The sequence below is a fragment of the Triturus cristatus genome, chromosome 3_1, assembly GCF_964204655.1.
Source record: "Triturus cristatus chromosome 3_1, aTriCri1.1, whole genome shotgun sequence".
In the NCBI taxonomy this organism is placed as follows: Eukaryota; Metazoa; Chordata; class Amphibia; order Caudata; family Salamandridae; genus Triturus; species Triturus cristatus.
Window position 1 is genome coordinate 709,597,818 of NC_140583.1, and position 18,241 is coordinate 709,616,058.

Consider the following 18,241-nt stretch of genomic DNA (forward strand, 5'->3'; position numbering starts at 1 on the left):
CTAATAGTCCCTTTCAGATATATATGTTTATGAGTTGCTAAGAAGGCTGGCAATGTTTGGTAAAGGTGCTCGAAATATGGCAATCACTTGACGAATGCATGACGGAATTATGCATGCATATTTCACGCATGCCTTAGGAACTCGGTCATTTGAGCGAATGAGTCTTTCCGCAAATATGTTCTGCAACAAGTAGTTTAACGACTTGGCTTGGGGGGGGGGGGGGTTGCAGGATACTGGAATAGTTTAATTTACTATTCCAACTCCAGTCAGAGCAACAGTAGAGAAGGTGCTGGACTTTGATTCCAACACCACTCCACCATTGCGCCCTGATATAGCAAGTCACTGTAACGACTTGCGTGTAGAACGATTGCTAAAGACTTATTTGTTCCATTGTGGGCACTGTGAAGGCACAGCGTGATATCGGCTTCATCCTAAAGGACTATCCCTACGAGGGCAGCTGGGGGCCACCTTTTGATTTTGTGTGATAGAAGATGGATACTTAAAATACAGTGCTGAAACAAATCGGGGTAGAGAGGTGCTGTGGGAAGTCTCTAGTGATCCCAGGTAGGAATCTGGAATAGGTAGGTCAGGAATAACCAATGCAGTAATCTTACTCCAAAAAGAAGAAAATAGGCCCCTGGACAAGCAGTTCCTATATGGATTTTAAAATGTATCAGGTTTTCAATATTACATGGTACTGAATAAGAGTGAAGATCCATATTTAGAATATTCTGAAGAAAATAGACCTATCATATTGCCATCTAACTCCTCTCCCAACATTCCTTCCTCATCTAACAGAAGAGAAATTGACACTGCTCTTCCTTATGGTGCTTCCGTATTAGGTACTTTTGTGTTCACTAAAGCATGCTTCCAGATGAGCCCTGACTAGGTTATTTTCAGGCGGGATCACAACTAAAACGCAGGAGGTATTGCAAGCACATGAGCTCTACGCTCCGTGCTAGAAAATACAGTATTGAGCTCATATCGGATTTAAGTTTTGGCAGGAAATGTCAAAGGTTACTTTTTCCATCACCAGCAGCAGCTGCATATTGTCTGAAGCAAATTTCCAGATGTCAGTATTTTTTCGTAAGCCCTATAAAGGCATAATTGTCAGTTTAACAACCACGAAGGCTTCTGCACCCCTTGCCGCTTTAAAGTATTTGAAACTGCCATGAGAGCTCGGGTGAGGGCAGGTGAGTTTGTATAGTCCCTCGGGTCAATTCAGTTTGCATGCCACAATACAACCCAAAGGGAGCTGTTGTCAACATGATTCCATGAGAAATACCAGGCATATCACTAAAAAGTAAACTTAAATCTGGAAATTGCAGACTCCCCAGAATGGGGTGCAGAACCGTTTGGTTCCAGGACACTTTACCTTCTGTATAAAATCATATATAACTTTAAGGTTTTAGGAGGAAGTTGGGAATCATAAGCAGGGAGGTAAACTGAAACAGCGATTTTCAGTACTTACTGTAATTTTTATTGCAGCATTTCTTCCCTATCATAAGCATGCTTTGGAATTCTATTGTTGGAGTTCCTTATGAATCTTATACAGATGGAGCTTAGTGAGGCAAAATTAGCTCTTTGGTCTTTAAGTGCTGGAAGGCTGTTTATTTCAGTGGTAATTGTTTTTTCAGTTTTCCAGGGCCTTGGTGGTCAGAAGATTTCCAATCTCAAAATGTCTGCAAACATTTTAAATTCGGACACCAAAAAATGTCTGTCCAGTTAAGGGGGAGGAACTGGACTATGACAGATATATCAGCACGTGTAAGTTTGCACCCCCTTTATCTAAAAGATAAGTAGTGTTTTATTAGCTAAAAACTCAATTTTTGATGAAAGGAAGAGTGCCGAAAGGGATCACTTCCCTTGTGTCTCCATGGATGCCCAAGGGATTGTAAGGTGTGCCAGTGGCAATTACCCTAGCAATTGGATTTTCATTTCTTGTCATGATTCATGACCGTAGGTCCAAAGTAGCAAGACCACACTCCAGTAACTGGCAATCAACACAAATACTTTTAAATCATCTAACCGAATTAGGAATGTTGTGTGCTGCATTGATGGCACATCATCTAATGTGTGCAAAAAAATCTCTGAAGTGTTATGAATGCCTTGTCTGTGTTTAAAAAAATGCAATTGCTCGAGAGTAACCAGAAAGGGCATTAAAAGTCTAATCAAGCTGCCAAGAAACTGAATACATAGTGATTGAGTAGATGCACAGGTAATATGGGTTAGGTTGGCTGGTTCTGGGATAAACAGAATCAAGACAGAACTCACAGTACAAATGTGCAAACCTTTTTTTTGGGGGGGGGGGGATAAAGGATGGCTGTACAACTTACCAGTCCATTTCAGAACATCCTCTATTACAAAAAGCATTAGCAAAGCCAATATGTATCACCTATGTATCAGCTATTGTCTTTGCTAATGTGTTTTAGCCATGTTGTACACCAGAATGACTAAAGTTTTGTGGTGTAGAGGAGAGTAGAGTGGCATGGAGAGGCAGAGAGCGGAGGGCCCTAAAGTGTCATTGTGAGAAGTTGGCCTGGCATATGCTGTTCACTAGTTAAAGTGGCCACCTTGCACCAGTCCAATTCGACTCTTATGGTAGATAGGTTTTAAGACAACCTTTTAAAGAAAGCTATCCTACTGGTAGCTGCGGAGAGCAGCCCTCAGGCTAAGCCTCTGAGGAATGTAAAGCAGCTTGTTTTACCTTATAATCTCTTGAATTACTAAATGAAAGGACACCACACAGGTATATATATATAAAATAACACACTCTACTAATCTATTTATGAGATTAGAAGTCAGGAACATATGCAAAAATCAACAGTTCACAACAAATTAAGCACCTATATGGCTGGGGACCTAGGGGCGTACCAGACCATATACTAAAAAAGAGGTAAAAGAGGAACGACTTGAGAAGGGAGAAGGCCTTCAGAAGCGCTGCGGCCTCACTAATCCACCCAAGGCAGGTAAGTAAAGGACCCACGGGAGACGCATGCAGTGTGAGAACACAGCCGTGGATCCCAATAGACTTCAATGGAACAAGTTGCGGTTGGAATTTTAAAGTTCTAGGGTACTTTGGGAGAGTCTATAAGCAAGTTACTTACAGGGTAAGTAGTTCTAGGGCCAACCACATTGGAGCACCGTAGTGCACGAGTTACCTCACCCAGGGAAGCCGGGTGCATAGGTGTCTTTTGGTGTCGGGTCGCGGCGTCATTTTCAATGGGAGCCAAAGAAGACTTGCTGCTTGTGAAGACAGGAGAAGTGTCCGGTGGAATCCAAGGCTGGATTCAGAAGAAGGAAGACCTGAAAGCAGAGGAAACAGTGTTCAAGGTCACTTGCCAGTGACCCGGGCCCAGGAAGATGGATGCGCACAGTCGTCGGGTGATTTCAGGTGATCACGGGTGTCTTGACTCTTCAGCCACGAGGTCCAGGAGGCGTCTACGACGCCCAGGAGCTGGATTCGGTGTGTCCCCTGAAGTCTGCAGCTTACTGAGGTGTCGGCAACCGGATTGGAGCCAACAAGCCTTGACAATAGCAAGTCTCGTGGAAAGTGAAGAAAGTCAGCTGTGCAGACCAGCAAGGTCTGAGGGACTCACCCAGCAAGGGTAAGTCAGGGCAGGCCTGGAGCAACCAGGGGAGCCCTTTGGTTTGGTAAAAAAGTCTCCAGGGGACCCACAAGCCAACGGGTAAGGGATCGTGAAGACGCTTTGTGAGGATTCACTTCGTCACTCGGGACGAGGTAGCCCCTGAACCGGTTTGAGCTGGCATATGCACAGAGGAGCCTACTGCTCCCCCAGTGCAGGACTTCAAAGCACTCTAGGAGTGCACCCACCCAGCCCCAATACACTAAATCCTGTCTGGAAGATGGTGACACCTCCCTATGACAGGATGCCTATTGTTGGGCCTCCTCCACTGTGAGTTTCGGTCAGCAGCAGGAGGGCAGCCCAGTGTCTGTGCTTGTGGCATCCATTTTGTGATGCCAGGGCTCTTTCAGGATTCTACCGTGTTTCCACAGTAGGTACATGTCTATCCCTCTAGAAGGGGGGGGAATCATACTCCCACACCAGTTACTGGTGTGGGAGTATGATTCCAAAGCGTTTGACACCAAACACAACATGTTTTGATGCAGCCATCCCAGAGTTAGCACTTACAGCGAGGTTATAATGCCCTTAAGAGTATATGGTTTAACCGGATCCACAAACAGCTACAGAGAATAGACAGAGCTGCAGAGGGGCCCTGCTCAGGCAGAGGCTCCCCCTCACATGGAAACCAAGCACCCTGCCCTCAGGATTGATAGGGCCTGCGTTAGAGGTGACTGATAGGTTTATATGTGTGTGTATAGGGAACCTATATCTCTGTGAGGAGTGCTAACACTACCTCACCCAGGCTGCAGTTGCAGGCCTGTGGTGTCAGATTTAGTCTGCTTCCCAGGGGGTGGCATAATACATGCTTCAATCCCTGGTAGGCCTGTGAAGTACCTATGCCCTTGGTACCCAAGGTACCATATACTAGGGGCTCATAAGGTACCACAGTATCCAATCACTAGTGCATCTAATATGCACTCCAAGTTGTTTAGAGAACAGAGAGACTGGGGCCCTGATTAGCAGGGACCCAGCCAGACTATAGCCAGAAGCCAGTGTTAACTTCAGAAAAAAAAGTGGGGGCAACATAAGTGCAGATCCTACTCTCCTACAGTCATTAAGTAAAGTGTTGCAGAGTGGAGTACGGTGGAGTACCCAGATGTAGAATAGTGCAGAAAGGAGAAAAAAAGTGGCAGCATGGTGTGGCCTGTAGTGGCTGGCGTGGCATAGAGGATAGGAGAATGGAGAGTCACAGAGAGCTGTAGAGTGGACTGGCATAGAGTAGAGTCATAGAATGGAGTGCCATAGAATGGAGTGGGGTAAAGTGGAGTATGCATTCTGTGAAAGTGCACTGCCATTACAGACAACATATTTTTTCTTGAATGGCCCTTACATTCGCACAGATATACAGTTTTACTGATACGCTATACAGCTCAGAAACGATTATGTGTGGAAATGACATCACCAAGTGTATTTATTTGTTTCGATTGTATTAAGATATATTCATTTCAACACTTCAGAATTACAAAAACATATAGCTACATTTATGCTTTCTCAATTCAGATATATTCTGAAATATTTGCACAGTTCATTTACAGACATTGACATTTTGTTGTGTGCTAGGAAAAATAACATCCTAAAGCCTTTCATTTCACATGGGTAATCTGCAGGATTGTCACAAACGGTATCACTTTGAAGTGAGATAAAGAAAAGCAAACACCAAGCTCACTCTGAAGACAGAGCCTGATAGTTGAGCTCTGTCTCTGACTGTACAGCAAATGTGACAAGATAGCAACATTTAAAAGCCTGTTTCAAGAAAGCGAGTTCATGGAAGTATACATTCAACAGAGTACATTCCACAGGATGACCTAACTCAAGCTGGTAAACCTAAAACATAAAGCCAGCAAATGTGAGTTACAAACCACAAAGCCAATGGTAAGCAATGGGCGGGATGCATTCCCAGGGAAGCTTTCTGAATGTCCACGATGTCTTCAGCAAAGCAGACAGTTCCGCTGTCCGGTAAGCTTCGATCTGGAAAGGGGTCAGTGGTGACTAAACTGTGCAGAATTGCTGAACTCCACTGAACTCTGTAGGCCACCTCCACTTTCCAGGCATAAGGAATTGTTTACCAGTGCCTAAACCTCCTGGAGTATAGTCGCTGAAGTCAAAGGAGAATGGCATCAGCTGAGATTTCAGACCTGCCAGTTGTCTTCCTAGAGAGCAGTAGAGGAAGCAGAAAGATGGTACCATTTGATTTGTGAGGCACCACAGCCCTAAGCACACCTGTGAGAAGGTCAGGGGTAATCATCACAGGCATGCCTAGCCCACCACAGATCGAGCAGCTGATACACCAGCAGCCTTCTAGTTCGAGGAAGCTTAAATAGGGCTTGTAGACCTACAAGTCATATACGGTGCCTGGGAATATGGGAGAGATATGGTGTGTTTAAGCTCTCCTATTAATAGTGCATCCCAATTTGGCTTCTTCCATATTGTCCCAGTATCTCAGTCTGCATTCAATATTCCTCTAAGAAGTGCCACCTTTTCCTTCACCCAGAGATGGAATCCCACACGCTAATATACTTCAAACGTCGCTTTAGTTTAGGTTTCTTTCTGCACCTAGCTTCTTCCTAAGTCCCCTGTAGTGTTTCTTTGGTTATGTTGACACGACCAGTTGTAGTTTACTCTACAGAAAAGTACAGGCTGCAGCACTTCCTGAATAGGCAACATAGATGCGAAATAATAATACCGGCCCCATACAAACCCCCAGTAAGATACTGATTGAAATATTAGTAAGTCGACAGTGGTGCTAAAATGGGCACTGAAGGCAGGACAACTGAACAGTGCTCTGATTGGTCATGCTTCAAATATTAGGTTCAGGTGAAGTCCAAGGAAGGTGGATGCAATGCTTTGAACATGGCTAGAGCCTATAACCTTTCTCTAGAGTCTGATGCGAATAGCCAACGTCAGGTTCTGAGAATGCTCGGAGTCCAAGAGCTGGACTAAAGGTGTAGCATAAAGCCATGCCCTCCACCTAATGTACATGGCCAAAAGCCACACATTCAAGGGTATGGTGTCTAAGCAGATCAGATTGCTGAAGGTGATTGCACTGTGGGTTGTGGAAGTATGGATTGCAGGGTGTGACCAGAGACCCAGCAGTTTGGTGCAGGATGTGACCAAGTATCACATCCTGTATACTCTGTATCAGGCATACAGTTGTGCACATCTTCGGGTAAGTAAACTGAGGCAAGCTCTGTGCCCATACCCCAGCACAGTCCAGTCAAATGCTAGGAGCAGTGAGTGGGGGCGAGTTGGGCCTAGAGGCTCAGAAATGTAGCCCACGTGCCAAAAACCATGTGAAGCAGAGGCTTGCTTTGGTCAGAGGACAAATCAATGAAGAAAACATTGTTGAAGGGAAATTCTAGTAAATTACTAAAATAAATAATATATGTGGTAAGAAAAAGTAGAACCTCAGCTAAAACAGATCAATTGAAAAGACAAAGGCTATCAGAATGCCTCAACTGGTAGAGGGTTGCGATACAAGCTAAGTAGGTGTGGGGCCTAAGTTCGAGCAAAGTCAGGAACATGTCTGCACTCAAGCTTCCTTTAATAGGTGTGAACATTCTATGTTCCCTTTTCCCCACTAGGAACAACAACCCAGTAATATAAAACAAGGGGCATTAAGGCAAATCCTTATTTATACCCAACACAACAAGATGATGGACAAAGTGCCGAAAACTTTTAACCACTCACCCTCAGTCAAGATATCGGAGTTTAATCCATCGTCCTTTTGCTCACTTTGCCAACCCAGTTTGGACCCAGCCATATGCAAATCAGTCTTCACCCTGCTACTGATGGGAACAGTCAAGCCCAAACTACCAAAGTCAGATCCTCCCTGAAACGAGCATCCTGGGACCGGTTTTGGGGTATCACCCCTAATCAGACAAGCTAGCTTCAATCCAGTGGCACCGCAAACAAGGGCCAACATCTGGGTATACCCTTTGCCACTTAGGGCAAACATAGTAAACACAACATGATGGAGTGCTGAAACGTTTCAACCACTCACCCCCAGTCAAGAGATTTATGCCAGAGACCACTGCTTTCCTCAAGCTTTAGCAACAAGGAAACCACTTCTTTAATGTGACAGGTTTTACTCATTACTGTCCAACAATGCAGATTCTGAACAAGTAAAGAAATTTAATGTGAACTATACTAAAAACTCTATAGGGGGAATGATCTCACAAAATATGTTTTTTCAAATAGTTCAAAAGGTTATAACAAATGACAAATTTTCACACAAAAAAAAACATACTTATGTACGCATCATAAGAAGTAATGACGCATTTATTTATACCATTTGTACAAATTGATAATTCAGGTTCCTTGAACAAATTTGTGTTGAGGCAGAGTGAGCCCAAGCTTTACCTACTTGGATTAGATAATGAGTTATTGAAGTAGGCTGGAGCGTATCCTGTGCAAATTTGAGGAGCTCTCGGGGCTCCGAGTGAATGCCGCCAAATCCTGTCTTTATGCGTTCGGGGCAGGCACCCGAGATCCTGGTTATCGTCTTGGGGGAATACAGGTACAGTGGCAACCGGATACTTTCCGCTATCTGGGCGTCCAGGTGTACCGCCAGCCGACGGATCTGCTTGAGGGTGATCTGGGGAGAGCTGTAACTGCGATTAGGGCTCAGATGAAGTTCTGGGGTACGCTTCCCCTGTCGGTCACTGGACGAATAGCACTGGTAAAGATGGTGGTTCTGCCCCGTCTCCTGTACTACTTCGCCAACCTGCCTCTCTATGTCCCTGCGTCTTTTTTCACGGGTCTGACGCGATCCCTTCGAGACTTCATATGGGGCGCGGCGCGGCACAGGTTTGCTTTACCCAAACTGTATCTTCCTGTGGGTCAGGGAGGACTCACAATGCCATGTTTCGAACATTACTACCTGGCAGCACAGCTACAGTGGCTAGCTCGCTGGTTGGCGGACAGAGGGTGTGAGGACACGGCGATGGCGGCGTGCCCCCCTCTTTCGTTGGCTGACTTACTCGAGCTCTTCCACCCAGCTGCGGGAGTGGCGAGGCCTACGCCGATGCGGTTAGTGGTGGCGTACAAATGTTACTGTCGGTGTCAGTCTCACCCGGTCCACGATTCCCTATGCACCAGCCATCCCATTGGAGGCCTCCCCTAGTGGACATGGGGTGCTCCGGGCCCCGGAACTAGAGGACTGGAATGTGGCTGATGTCCACACCCTGGGGGATCTATACAGTGATGGGACTCTCCTGTCATTCTCCGCTCTAGCGGAGGGGAAGGGACTGGCTCCGGGCCAGTTTCTTCGACACTGGGCTCGGATGGAGACGATGGCGGAGCGATGGGGAGACCTACGGGAGGAACCGGAGCAACATTTAGTGGTGCAGTACTTACATGTGATGGGAAGGGGGAGGCACCTGGTTAAGTGGTTTGCGGCGGCACTGCGAACGCACGCTGCATTCAGCTTGGTGTCGTTGCGGGAGAAGTGGGAGGCAGACTTTGACCGCCCCATGACCGACAAAGAGTGGGAGAGGGTACTCCAGGGCCCGAGGAGAGTTCCTAGGAACATGCGCTTTCGCCAGATCCAATTTTTCATCTTGCATAGGGCGTACCTCGCGCCCGCGTCTATTAACAGATACTTCCATCGCGTGGACGCCTGCTGCCCCCGTTGTGCGGAGCTAGCTGTTGGTCTGATTCATATGCTATGGGGCTGCCCCACGCTGAGCGCCTACTGGCAGGCAGTGCAGGGAGCGCTCTGCGAGTGCACAGGGCGCGATATCCCCTTTGAATGGTCAACCTATTTACTGCACCTTTTTCACAGAATGCCTTCCACAAAAGTCACCTCCAGATTCATAGATCTGGGGATAGTGGTGGCGATACGGCTTCTTACTAAGCGCTGGAAGGCGGACGCCCCCCCAAACGCGAAGGCATGGCGTGGATCCTTTCTGGTCTGGGCAAAGACGGAAGGGGTAGCCCTCCGGATGGAGGAAACATTGGGGCTCCGGTCGACGCCCATAGCGTCCCAGTGGGAGGAGTTGTTGCAATCTATGCTGCAAATGGGAATGGCTCTCACAGAAGACAATAGGGGTTAATCAAGTGAAGCTGCGCTCACTGGCACAGCGATGGCCTGCCGGACAGGGCTCCGTGACACATGGTACCATAGCGTTGGTCACGATGGCAAGGCACAGAACATCTTCCACCACGATAGGTGCGATACCTTGAGCAGGGGGACACGAGGCCCGAGAGGAGGGGACACGATGGGAAACGGGTCGAGGACACTTGGACTAATGATGGGTGCTGCTGCAGTTGTTTCCTTTTTTAGTTGTTCTGTGGTGGGGGAGACTGTTTTTCCCCGATAATGTAGTTTGGTTGTGGATAATGGAACTGGCGATCTGTTTATGGGACTATCAGTGGAAATTAACAGCGCCAACAATGCGTATACCCTACAGCCCATCATACAGGGTACGACATCAAGGTGCAGAGGGGTACTGCGGCCGCAATCGCAATTATGGAGGCCTTCACCGCAAGGGAGAACTGAGGGTCGCTACCGTAATGCAATCCCTGCATGTTAACACGAATATTGATTATGCGCTACTTGTAACAGTACACTATGCTATTTTATAATGTAATGTACAATCTCTGAACATTCAATAAACAGATTTCTAAAATAAATGAGTTATTGAAGTAGTTATCATTCAGATCGTTATCTACACATTTTTCAAACATTTCTCCACCAATGCCGTTTTGGGCTTAAAACCGGATATAACTACCAAGAAAGAAAAATCTTACCAGTATTGTTCCTATAGTGTTCAGCTCAATTATCTCCAGGTTTATATTGTGTGTATTTGTCTGAAGGAGGCCACATATCAACCGAATTACATTCAAGCGTGTGTTCCCAACAGGTGGATCGAGAATTCCCCAAGTCGTTTTCATTACGCTGGTCTACATAGAAAAAAGGGATAAAATTACTTTTAATGGCACTGTTAACATTTGCTTGTAAACACGTTTCTATTACCAACCAGTTGGGATATTGGCAGTATATGAGAACACTTCAAAAATATCTTACTATAGCAGACTACAAATTATAAGCATCAAAGCAAGCTTAAAATTACGATTGAGCTAATATCCGATAAGTAAGGCAAAGATACCTATAATTATTCTTTGTATACTTCGATGACTTGTGCCCAATGTGGGGGGGAGGTTATTTGGGATGGGGAGGAGAAGGGAGACCTGCTAAGATTAAATAGTTGTAAGAATGTTATCACTAAAACCGAATAAATACAGTTGAAAAAGACATCATGGAAAGTCAAAACCGTGAGATTACATACATATCTATAAAAAAAAGGACTTAAAAAAATAAATAAAAAAACTTGCCCCCAATTATGCTACCTGGGGTTACAGCAGCATATAAATCCAGTAATAAAATACGATGGAAATGTACTTTTATATGAAATTGGATTAATTTCTTACAGGGTTATACAATATTGACAAATCTATTTAGGTGTATGTTTTTTTCAAAATATGTTTTACTTGCCGTCTATATTTTCACGTGACAGTGTACACTTAAGAAACAAGTCCAAAGACTGCTTAAGTCCACTGAAAGTTTGGGCAGTACAAAATATGCACAATTCATGTGTTATCATACTTTAAATGCGCAGTATACAATCATGTTTCTGCCCTCCTCATCACACACTCCGTCAAATCCAGTGCCAATTCAAGGTGCATATAAAATGTTAAATGTAGATGGGAGGATTTAGTGATGAGGGAGCCATAGGATTGGCAGACTCCCCATAAGAAGCATGTAAATACCTTCAGTAATGCTTGCCCCTACTCATTACTTCGATAAAAGCATTTCACAGAAGCCATACTGAATTTTTAAGGTTCTATTTCTCATACAATGAGGCAGCACCAAAGTCAAGAGGTAGCCCTCCGAAATCTTGCTTGGCATCAGAATTAGAGGAAGGGCAAAAGAACAAGTTACTTACCTTCGGTAACGATATATCTATAAGAAACATTAGTTAGTGAGAGATTGCTTATCTTAGAATTACCCCCCAGGCGTCAGACTGGATCTGCAAAGTTTTCGTCAGCAGTACCCCTGCGCATAGGAAGGTGGTGTAGTGCGGCTCCGCGTCCGTCGTTGGCGTCGTGGTTGCCGAGATGATGTCACAGCAGCTACTTAGACGCCGCCCTCGTGCGCTGACGTCAGTTCTGTACACTACTTTCCGCGCCAGGAACGCAGAGCCATGCAAGATACTGATCACTGGTGCATTGAAACTAGGGCCCTGAAAGGGATGACCTTAACACTAGAAATCAGTTCAGAGAACAGGGAGGATGGGTGGGGTGGTAAGGAATCTATCACTAACTAATGTTTCTTACAGATATATCGTTACCGAAGGTAAGTAACTTGTTTACCTGAAAGAAACATGTAATGATACATTCCTTACCTTAGAATAGATACCCCAGCAATAGCAACCCCGGTGGTGGGCCTGCGAACCAAGATCACACCAAGAAGTCCCAGAGAACAGACCAGCCAAAAAAGCAGTTTCTCCCGACTTGGCTAACCAGGCAATTATGCTTAGTAAAAATGTGCAACGATGTGAAAGGCAGTGACAACCTTTGGCACAAAGGATGGACGTGTTCTGAGCACAACCTTGTCCGGATGGACAGCCAGAAAAGGAGGTTTACAAGAAAGAGCCTGGAGCACACTCACTCTCCTGGCAGAGGTGATGGCAACCAGGAAAGCAGTCTCCAAAGTCAGCAGACGAAGAAGACAGTTGTAAAGAGGCTCAAAGGGAGCGCACATTAAATATGTGAGAATCAGGTTCAAGTCCCATTGTGGCATAGGAGGGAAAAGATGAGTAATGCCTTTGAGGAATCTATTTACAACAGGAGACTTAAAAGAGGGCTGATCAGGCAGCCTGAGAAAGGCCAAAATAGCAGAAAGGTAGCCCTTGATAGTGCCCAGAGCAGAGCCCTGCTCGGCCAAAGAAAGAAGGAACAGTAGGACTTCTGAAAGAGGGGCAGAAGGGGATCCACGGCCTTTGCTGTGCACCATGCCACAAATTTGTTCCACCTGCAGGCGTATACCAACTTAGTGGAGGGACGACTGGCTGCCAGAATCAACTGCCGCCGCTCAACCTCCACGCAAGGAGGTGAAGACTGGACAGGTTCAGGTGGAGGACCGTCCCCTGCTGCTACAACAGAAGATCCTCTCAAAGAGGCAGTCGGATCGGGGGATCGATGGTCACACTGAGTAGCTCGGGATACCAAACTCTTCGAGCCCAGTCTGGAGCCACAAAAATGACTTGACCTGATCTTCAGCACTCTGGGCATGAGTGGTATATACGGAAAGGCATACAACAGACCACAACTCCACTCGCAACGAAAAGAGTCACCTAGTGAGTGCCGCCTTGGAAATTCCAACACGTAGAACTGCTGACATTGCGCGTTCTCTTCGGTAGCACATAGATCTAACCAAGGCTGTCTCCACTGTTGAAAGAGACCTTGCGCCACGTCCAAGTGAAGGCGCCATTCGTGATCCATCATGCACCTGCGGCTGAGTTTGTCCGCCCTGGCGTTCAGTGAACTGGCAGGTGTTGAACCACCAGGGAAATGCCCTGATGTTCCAGCCATGTCTAGAGGCGCAGAGCCTCCTGACATAGGGTCCAAGACCCCACCCCGCCCTTTTTGTTGCAGTACCACATGGCGGTGGTGTTATCTGTTAACACCTGCATTACTCTCCCCTTGACAGAGGGAAGGAATGCCTTCAGTGCAAGTCGCCCGAAGCTCCAGAAGGTTGATATGGAGCCTGGACTCCGCCGGAGACCAGAGGCCTCTGATCTCCGCCTCTCAATATGGCCACCCCATCCCAGGAGGGATGCATCAGTCATCACTGTGTGCTCCGGGTGGGGAAGGGAGAGGGATCTGTCATTGACCCAATGCCGGTTCGTGAGCCACAACTGCAGCCGTTATGCAGTGCCCTCCGAGATCTGAACGTAATCGGACAGGTTTCCCTGATGCTGCGCCCACTGGAACTTCAGGTCCCACAGCAGAGCCCGCATATGCCATCTAGCATGAGTGACCAGCAGGATGCAGGAGGCCATGAGGCCAAGCAGCCTCAGGGTCATCCTGACCAAAACCTAGAATAGAGGCTGAAAGATCGGAATCATAGCCTGAATATCCTGGACTCCTGGATTCGGGAGGATAGGCCCGAAAGTGAGTCGTATCCAGAACTGCTCCAATGAAAAGGAGCTTCTGAGAGGGAATCAGTTGCGATTTCAGGACATTGACGGAGAACCCCAGCAAATGCAGGAGGTCGGCTGTAGTCTGGAGGTGGGAGACGACTGTCCAGGGCGAGTCCGCCTTCAACAGCCAGTCGTCGACATAGGGGAAGGCTGGAAACCCTGATGTGCACAGATGAGCTGCAACCACCGCCATGACTTTGGTGAACACCCAAGGGGCACTGATAAGGCCAAAGGGGAGCACGGTAAACAAAGTGCTCGTGGCCTACCGTGAACCGCAGGTAACGCCCATGGGCCGGCAGGACGGGAATGTGGAAATATGCGTCCTGCAGGTCCAACGCTACCATCCAGTCTCCAGGGTCGAGGGCAGACAAGACCTGAGCCAGAGTTAACATCTTGAACTTCTCCTTCCGGAGGAAGCGATTGACGTCCCTGAGGTCCAAGATAGGATGCAGGCCCTTGTCCTTCTTGGGCACCAGAAAGTAGTGCGAACAACCACCAAGTCCTACCTCTGGCACAGGAACGCGCTCGATGGCCCCCTTGGCTAAGAGGGCCGCGACTTCCTGTTGAAGAATTGCCAAGTGATCCCCCGACATACGGTGGTACTGGAATGGCATTGCTGGAAGGGTAGTCTCGAAGGGAAGGGAGTAGCCCCTTCGGATTATTTGTAAACCCACCTGTCCGAAGTGATGATGCAGCAGTGGGGGGGGTGATGGCGAATCCTGCCGCCCACTGGTGTGTGATGGGCCTGAAAAACCGGACTAGGAAGGTTTAGAGGCAGTGGTGGCCGGGGGGGGAGGTGGACTGGTGGACTGACCCACCCGCTGACTCGATGAGCCCGCGACCGAGCTGAGACTGTTGCTGCACAGGCCTGTGGCTCTGAAGCGAACGTGTCAGGGCGCCCCTTCCGTGACCACAAAAGGAGCGGAAAGCAGAAGGCGGAGTAGGGCGCATGGCAGAAAGGCCCAAGGACTTGGCGGTAGCCCGCAAGTCCTTAAAGAGCTCCAAAGCACTATCTGCTTTGTTGCCAAAAAGGCGAATGCCATCAAAGGACATGTCCATCAGGGTGCTCTGGACATCCCCAGAGAAACCAGTAGTCCTCAGCCAGGCGTGGCGACTGAGCGCCACTGTCGTGGAATTGCCCTGCCCAGCTGCATCTCTCCCTTCAGCAATAGCGAGAGAGCACTGTCCGGGCCTCCTCCGGACACTAAGGCAGCACTTGCGCGACCATATCCCACACAGAGTGGGAACAGCCCAAGAGGCATGCAGTGTTCACTGGCTGCAGGCCTGAACTGGCGGAAGAAAAAAATCTTCTTACCGAACTGCTCCAGTTTCTTGGATTCCCTGTCCGGGGGTGCGATAGGGAATGCACTTTGGGGCGCAGAGGCTTGGACAACCAAGCTCTCAGGGGTGGGGTGTTGGGAAAGGAAAATGGGGTCGCCCGGGACCGGGCGATGGCGTCGGGCCATGTTCCTATCCACAGGAGCCACTGTGTTGGGCCTGGACCAGGTGCCCAAAAGAACGTCAGAAAGTGCATGATTAAAAGGCAGCAGTAGCTCTGCAGAGGTAGCAACCAGCTGAAGCACGCAACACCACTGTGTAACTTGCACTCTCCTCCGTAGCCACGGTAGGAGGAGCTAGCAGGCCAAGGTCAGGGGAGGTATCAAGACCACTGGCATCCCCCAGCTCCTCTGCCCAGTCCGGGTCAAACGCACATTGTGCTGTGAGAGGGACCTCAGCCCCTCCCAGTCCTCCTCCTCGAGAATAAGGTGGCTGGACATAGGGGAAGAAAGGCCCCATCGGCGTCGGAATCTGCGTCGAGCGACGCCGTTCCGGCGCCATGTCCACATAAGGGCTGATACCAGAGATGAAGTCGTCCGGGGGCACAGGCAACGTCGGAGGTGGTGCCGGTGGGGTCGAAGTCGGTGGAGGTGTCACAAGGTCAACCGGCGTTGACCGGGATCCAGGCAGGGGCCAATAGCAATGCCGGAGCAGCCGACAGTAAAGGGTGAGGGCCCCCAGTCAGACCAGCGGGGCCCGAAGGCGCGCCGGCGGGGCCCGACGGCCTATAGAGGCTGGCCATGGCTGACAAATTCCTCCGATGGACCCGGGAAGGGCGGGTAAGCCGACGGTGACTGCGTAGGCTCTGCTGGAGCCGCGGGGAGGCACCAACCGCATCCTCAAACGGGTCGGGCAAGGGGATGTCTGAGAACGATGCCGCTTCTTCGACTTCTTGTGATGCTTCGTCTTACCTGATCCAGAGTGCAAAGACTTCGATACCGACGAACGATAGTGGTAGCTCCGCGACCAGTCCCTCGACCTCCCATGGGACCGGGACCTTGAGCGCCGCGGAGCCGACTGCCAGACTTCAAGCAACTTTTGGGACCGCTCCCGCAAAGACTTCGCGCCATGGGGCGGAAGTCGGGGCACGACTTTGGGTCGGGCTCGTGGTCGCGCCCTAGGCAGTAAAGACACGCGCGGTGCGGGTCTGTCACCGACATAATGCGATGACAGTCCCCGCAAGACCTGAAGCGGGGCATCCCTACTGCACCAGGAGTCAATCGACTTGAAAAATAGAGACAAAAAGGCCTCGAAAAGCTCAGTAAAAAAATTACTGGCAATTTGAACCTCTGACCAGGAGTTCGAACACAGGCACCGGCAGTGGAGGCATTAGTCCACTGAGCCACCAGACCCTGCATAGTACCCGGCATAAATATTTTACCCTGGACCACGAGTAACCAGTTTCCTTGCATTAAAAAATACCTTCAGTAACTTACAACAGAAGCTGACATTTTAGATGAATTGCTTTATGAAGGCAGCACATAACATCTTAAGGGGCCAGTTTCACCTACCTCAATAACAAGATGTTGATATATTATGCTCTTGTGGTGCTCTGGATATAGTTCTAGACAAGATGTAACCTTATTCCCTGAGGAGACATCTATCACTAGCATCAGCTGTAGCTTGCAATACTGATTCCCATGTGAAAAGGGCTGAGGCAACACGTTCACCAATGGAGCGGTTTCAGCAAAGGTGGAGGCCCAAACAAAAAAAAAAAAAAACGTAACTGTGAAGGTAGGAAAGAATTTATTCGGCAGCGTTTGTATTGAGCGCCTATGGTATCAGAGGCACTCTGAAAAGGGAAGACAGTCAGCTTAAGCAAGACTGAAGCTTAGCCCTTGGACTAGAAAGACCATTGACCTTGGGCCACCTTATCAGAGAATACGATCTAAGATTTGGTATTGGAAGCCCAATATAACTGGCTGCCACCTTCTCTACTCAGAAAAGTTATCAAGTGGTGCAAGACTTGGCAACAGGGGAGGAGTATTATTTCATGATGTATCGGATGCAAAAGGTGCCTTCATCTAAATGTTGGTTTCTCTCTCTGCTGCACCATCTCAGTCACCAGTGCTATTAAACACTTGGGTCACCAGAAAAACACCTAGAAAAAGAATGTTGTTTTAAGTGCATAGATGTAGGCGGCCTGCAGTGGCCCAACAGGGACAGCAATTAGAGCAGTCAAGACCAAATTGAGGTTCGATGCCAGAAACAATGAAACGCATTAGGGGAGGGGGGGGGGGGGTATTTCTTTCTTTCAATCCTTTAAGGAAGCTACACGCTATGGGAAACCTAAATAAAGAGTCCAACTAAGATGAAAAAAACGTATATGTCTAGTGCCCAAATATACCATACTTTTATTAAAAAAACGAAACTGCAGAATTTGGACATTTGAATTCAAGAGGATATGAAGAATGATTCAGACACCATGCAGCAAATATTTACCACCTGCTGAAATATACTGCTCTTGCTGATGGCCTATGAGCTGCTAAACACACATCCATTATGTCTTATGAGGCAGCTCCTAGGTAAGAATGTACCTCTAATAATCTACGGTTTAGGACTGTTCATCTTAAGATCGTGATGGCAAACTACCTCCCTCCTGAAAGCAAATTTACATCCTTGAGGAAAGGGCACAAATTGTAATCATACTTTGCATACGATCCAGAGACCAAGGGCAACAAGTCCAATCCAAAGCTTTCAAAATTGCTTGAATTTTATGAAGACTGAATTTCCAAATGCCCTTCATGTCATATCATTGCAGTGAATCTAGTATGAATCATGGTTATTTCTATTTAATAAATCAGCACTTGTCTCTCTGCAGACAGTCCACGCTTATCAAGCTGCAACGGCCACTCTGGAACCTTCCCAAGCAACGCCAGTGACACAAACATGGAATGTATAACAGCATTCCAATAATAACAGTACTTTTTAAAGTGATAAAACTTCATAACATATCTTCCCACCTCTAACAATAACAAAACGAGGGTAACTCACAGGTCAAAAGGTAAAGAACTAATTAAATAAAGAAACAAAATCATAAACAAGATGACT

At 47.7% G+C, this 18,241-nt stretch overlaps 1 protein-coding gene across 25 annotated transcripts in view; it reads right to left on the minus strand.

The window, feature by feature from the left end:
- PPP6R3 (protein phosphatase 6 regulatory subunit 3) overlaps positions 1-18,241 on the minus strand; it is a 1,519,855-nt gene that overhangs the window by 849,876 nt on the left and 651,738 nt on the right. For all 25 annotated transcript variants that reach the window (XR_014978878.1, XR_014978880.1, XR_014978879.1 and 22 more), the window contains one exon: positions 10,398-10,550. Coding sequence is in view for 20 of the 25 variants with exons in the window: in XM_085644788.1 (XP_085500914.1) it covers positions 10,398-10,550 (153 nt within the window). In the remaining 5 variants the exon portion in view is untranslated. The remainder of the gene's footprint in view (positions 1-10,397; positions 10,551-18,241) is intronic.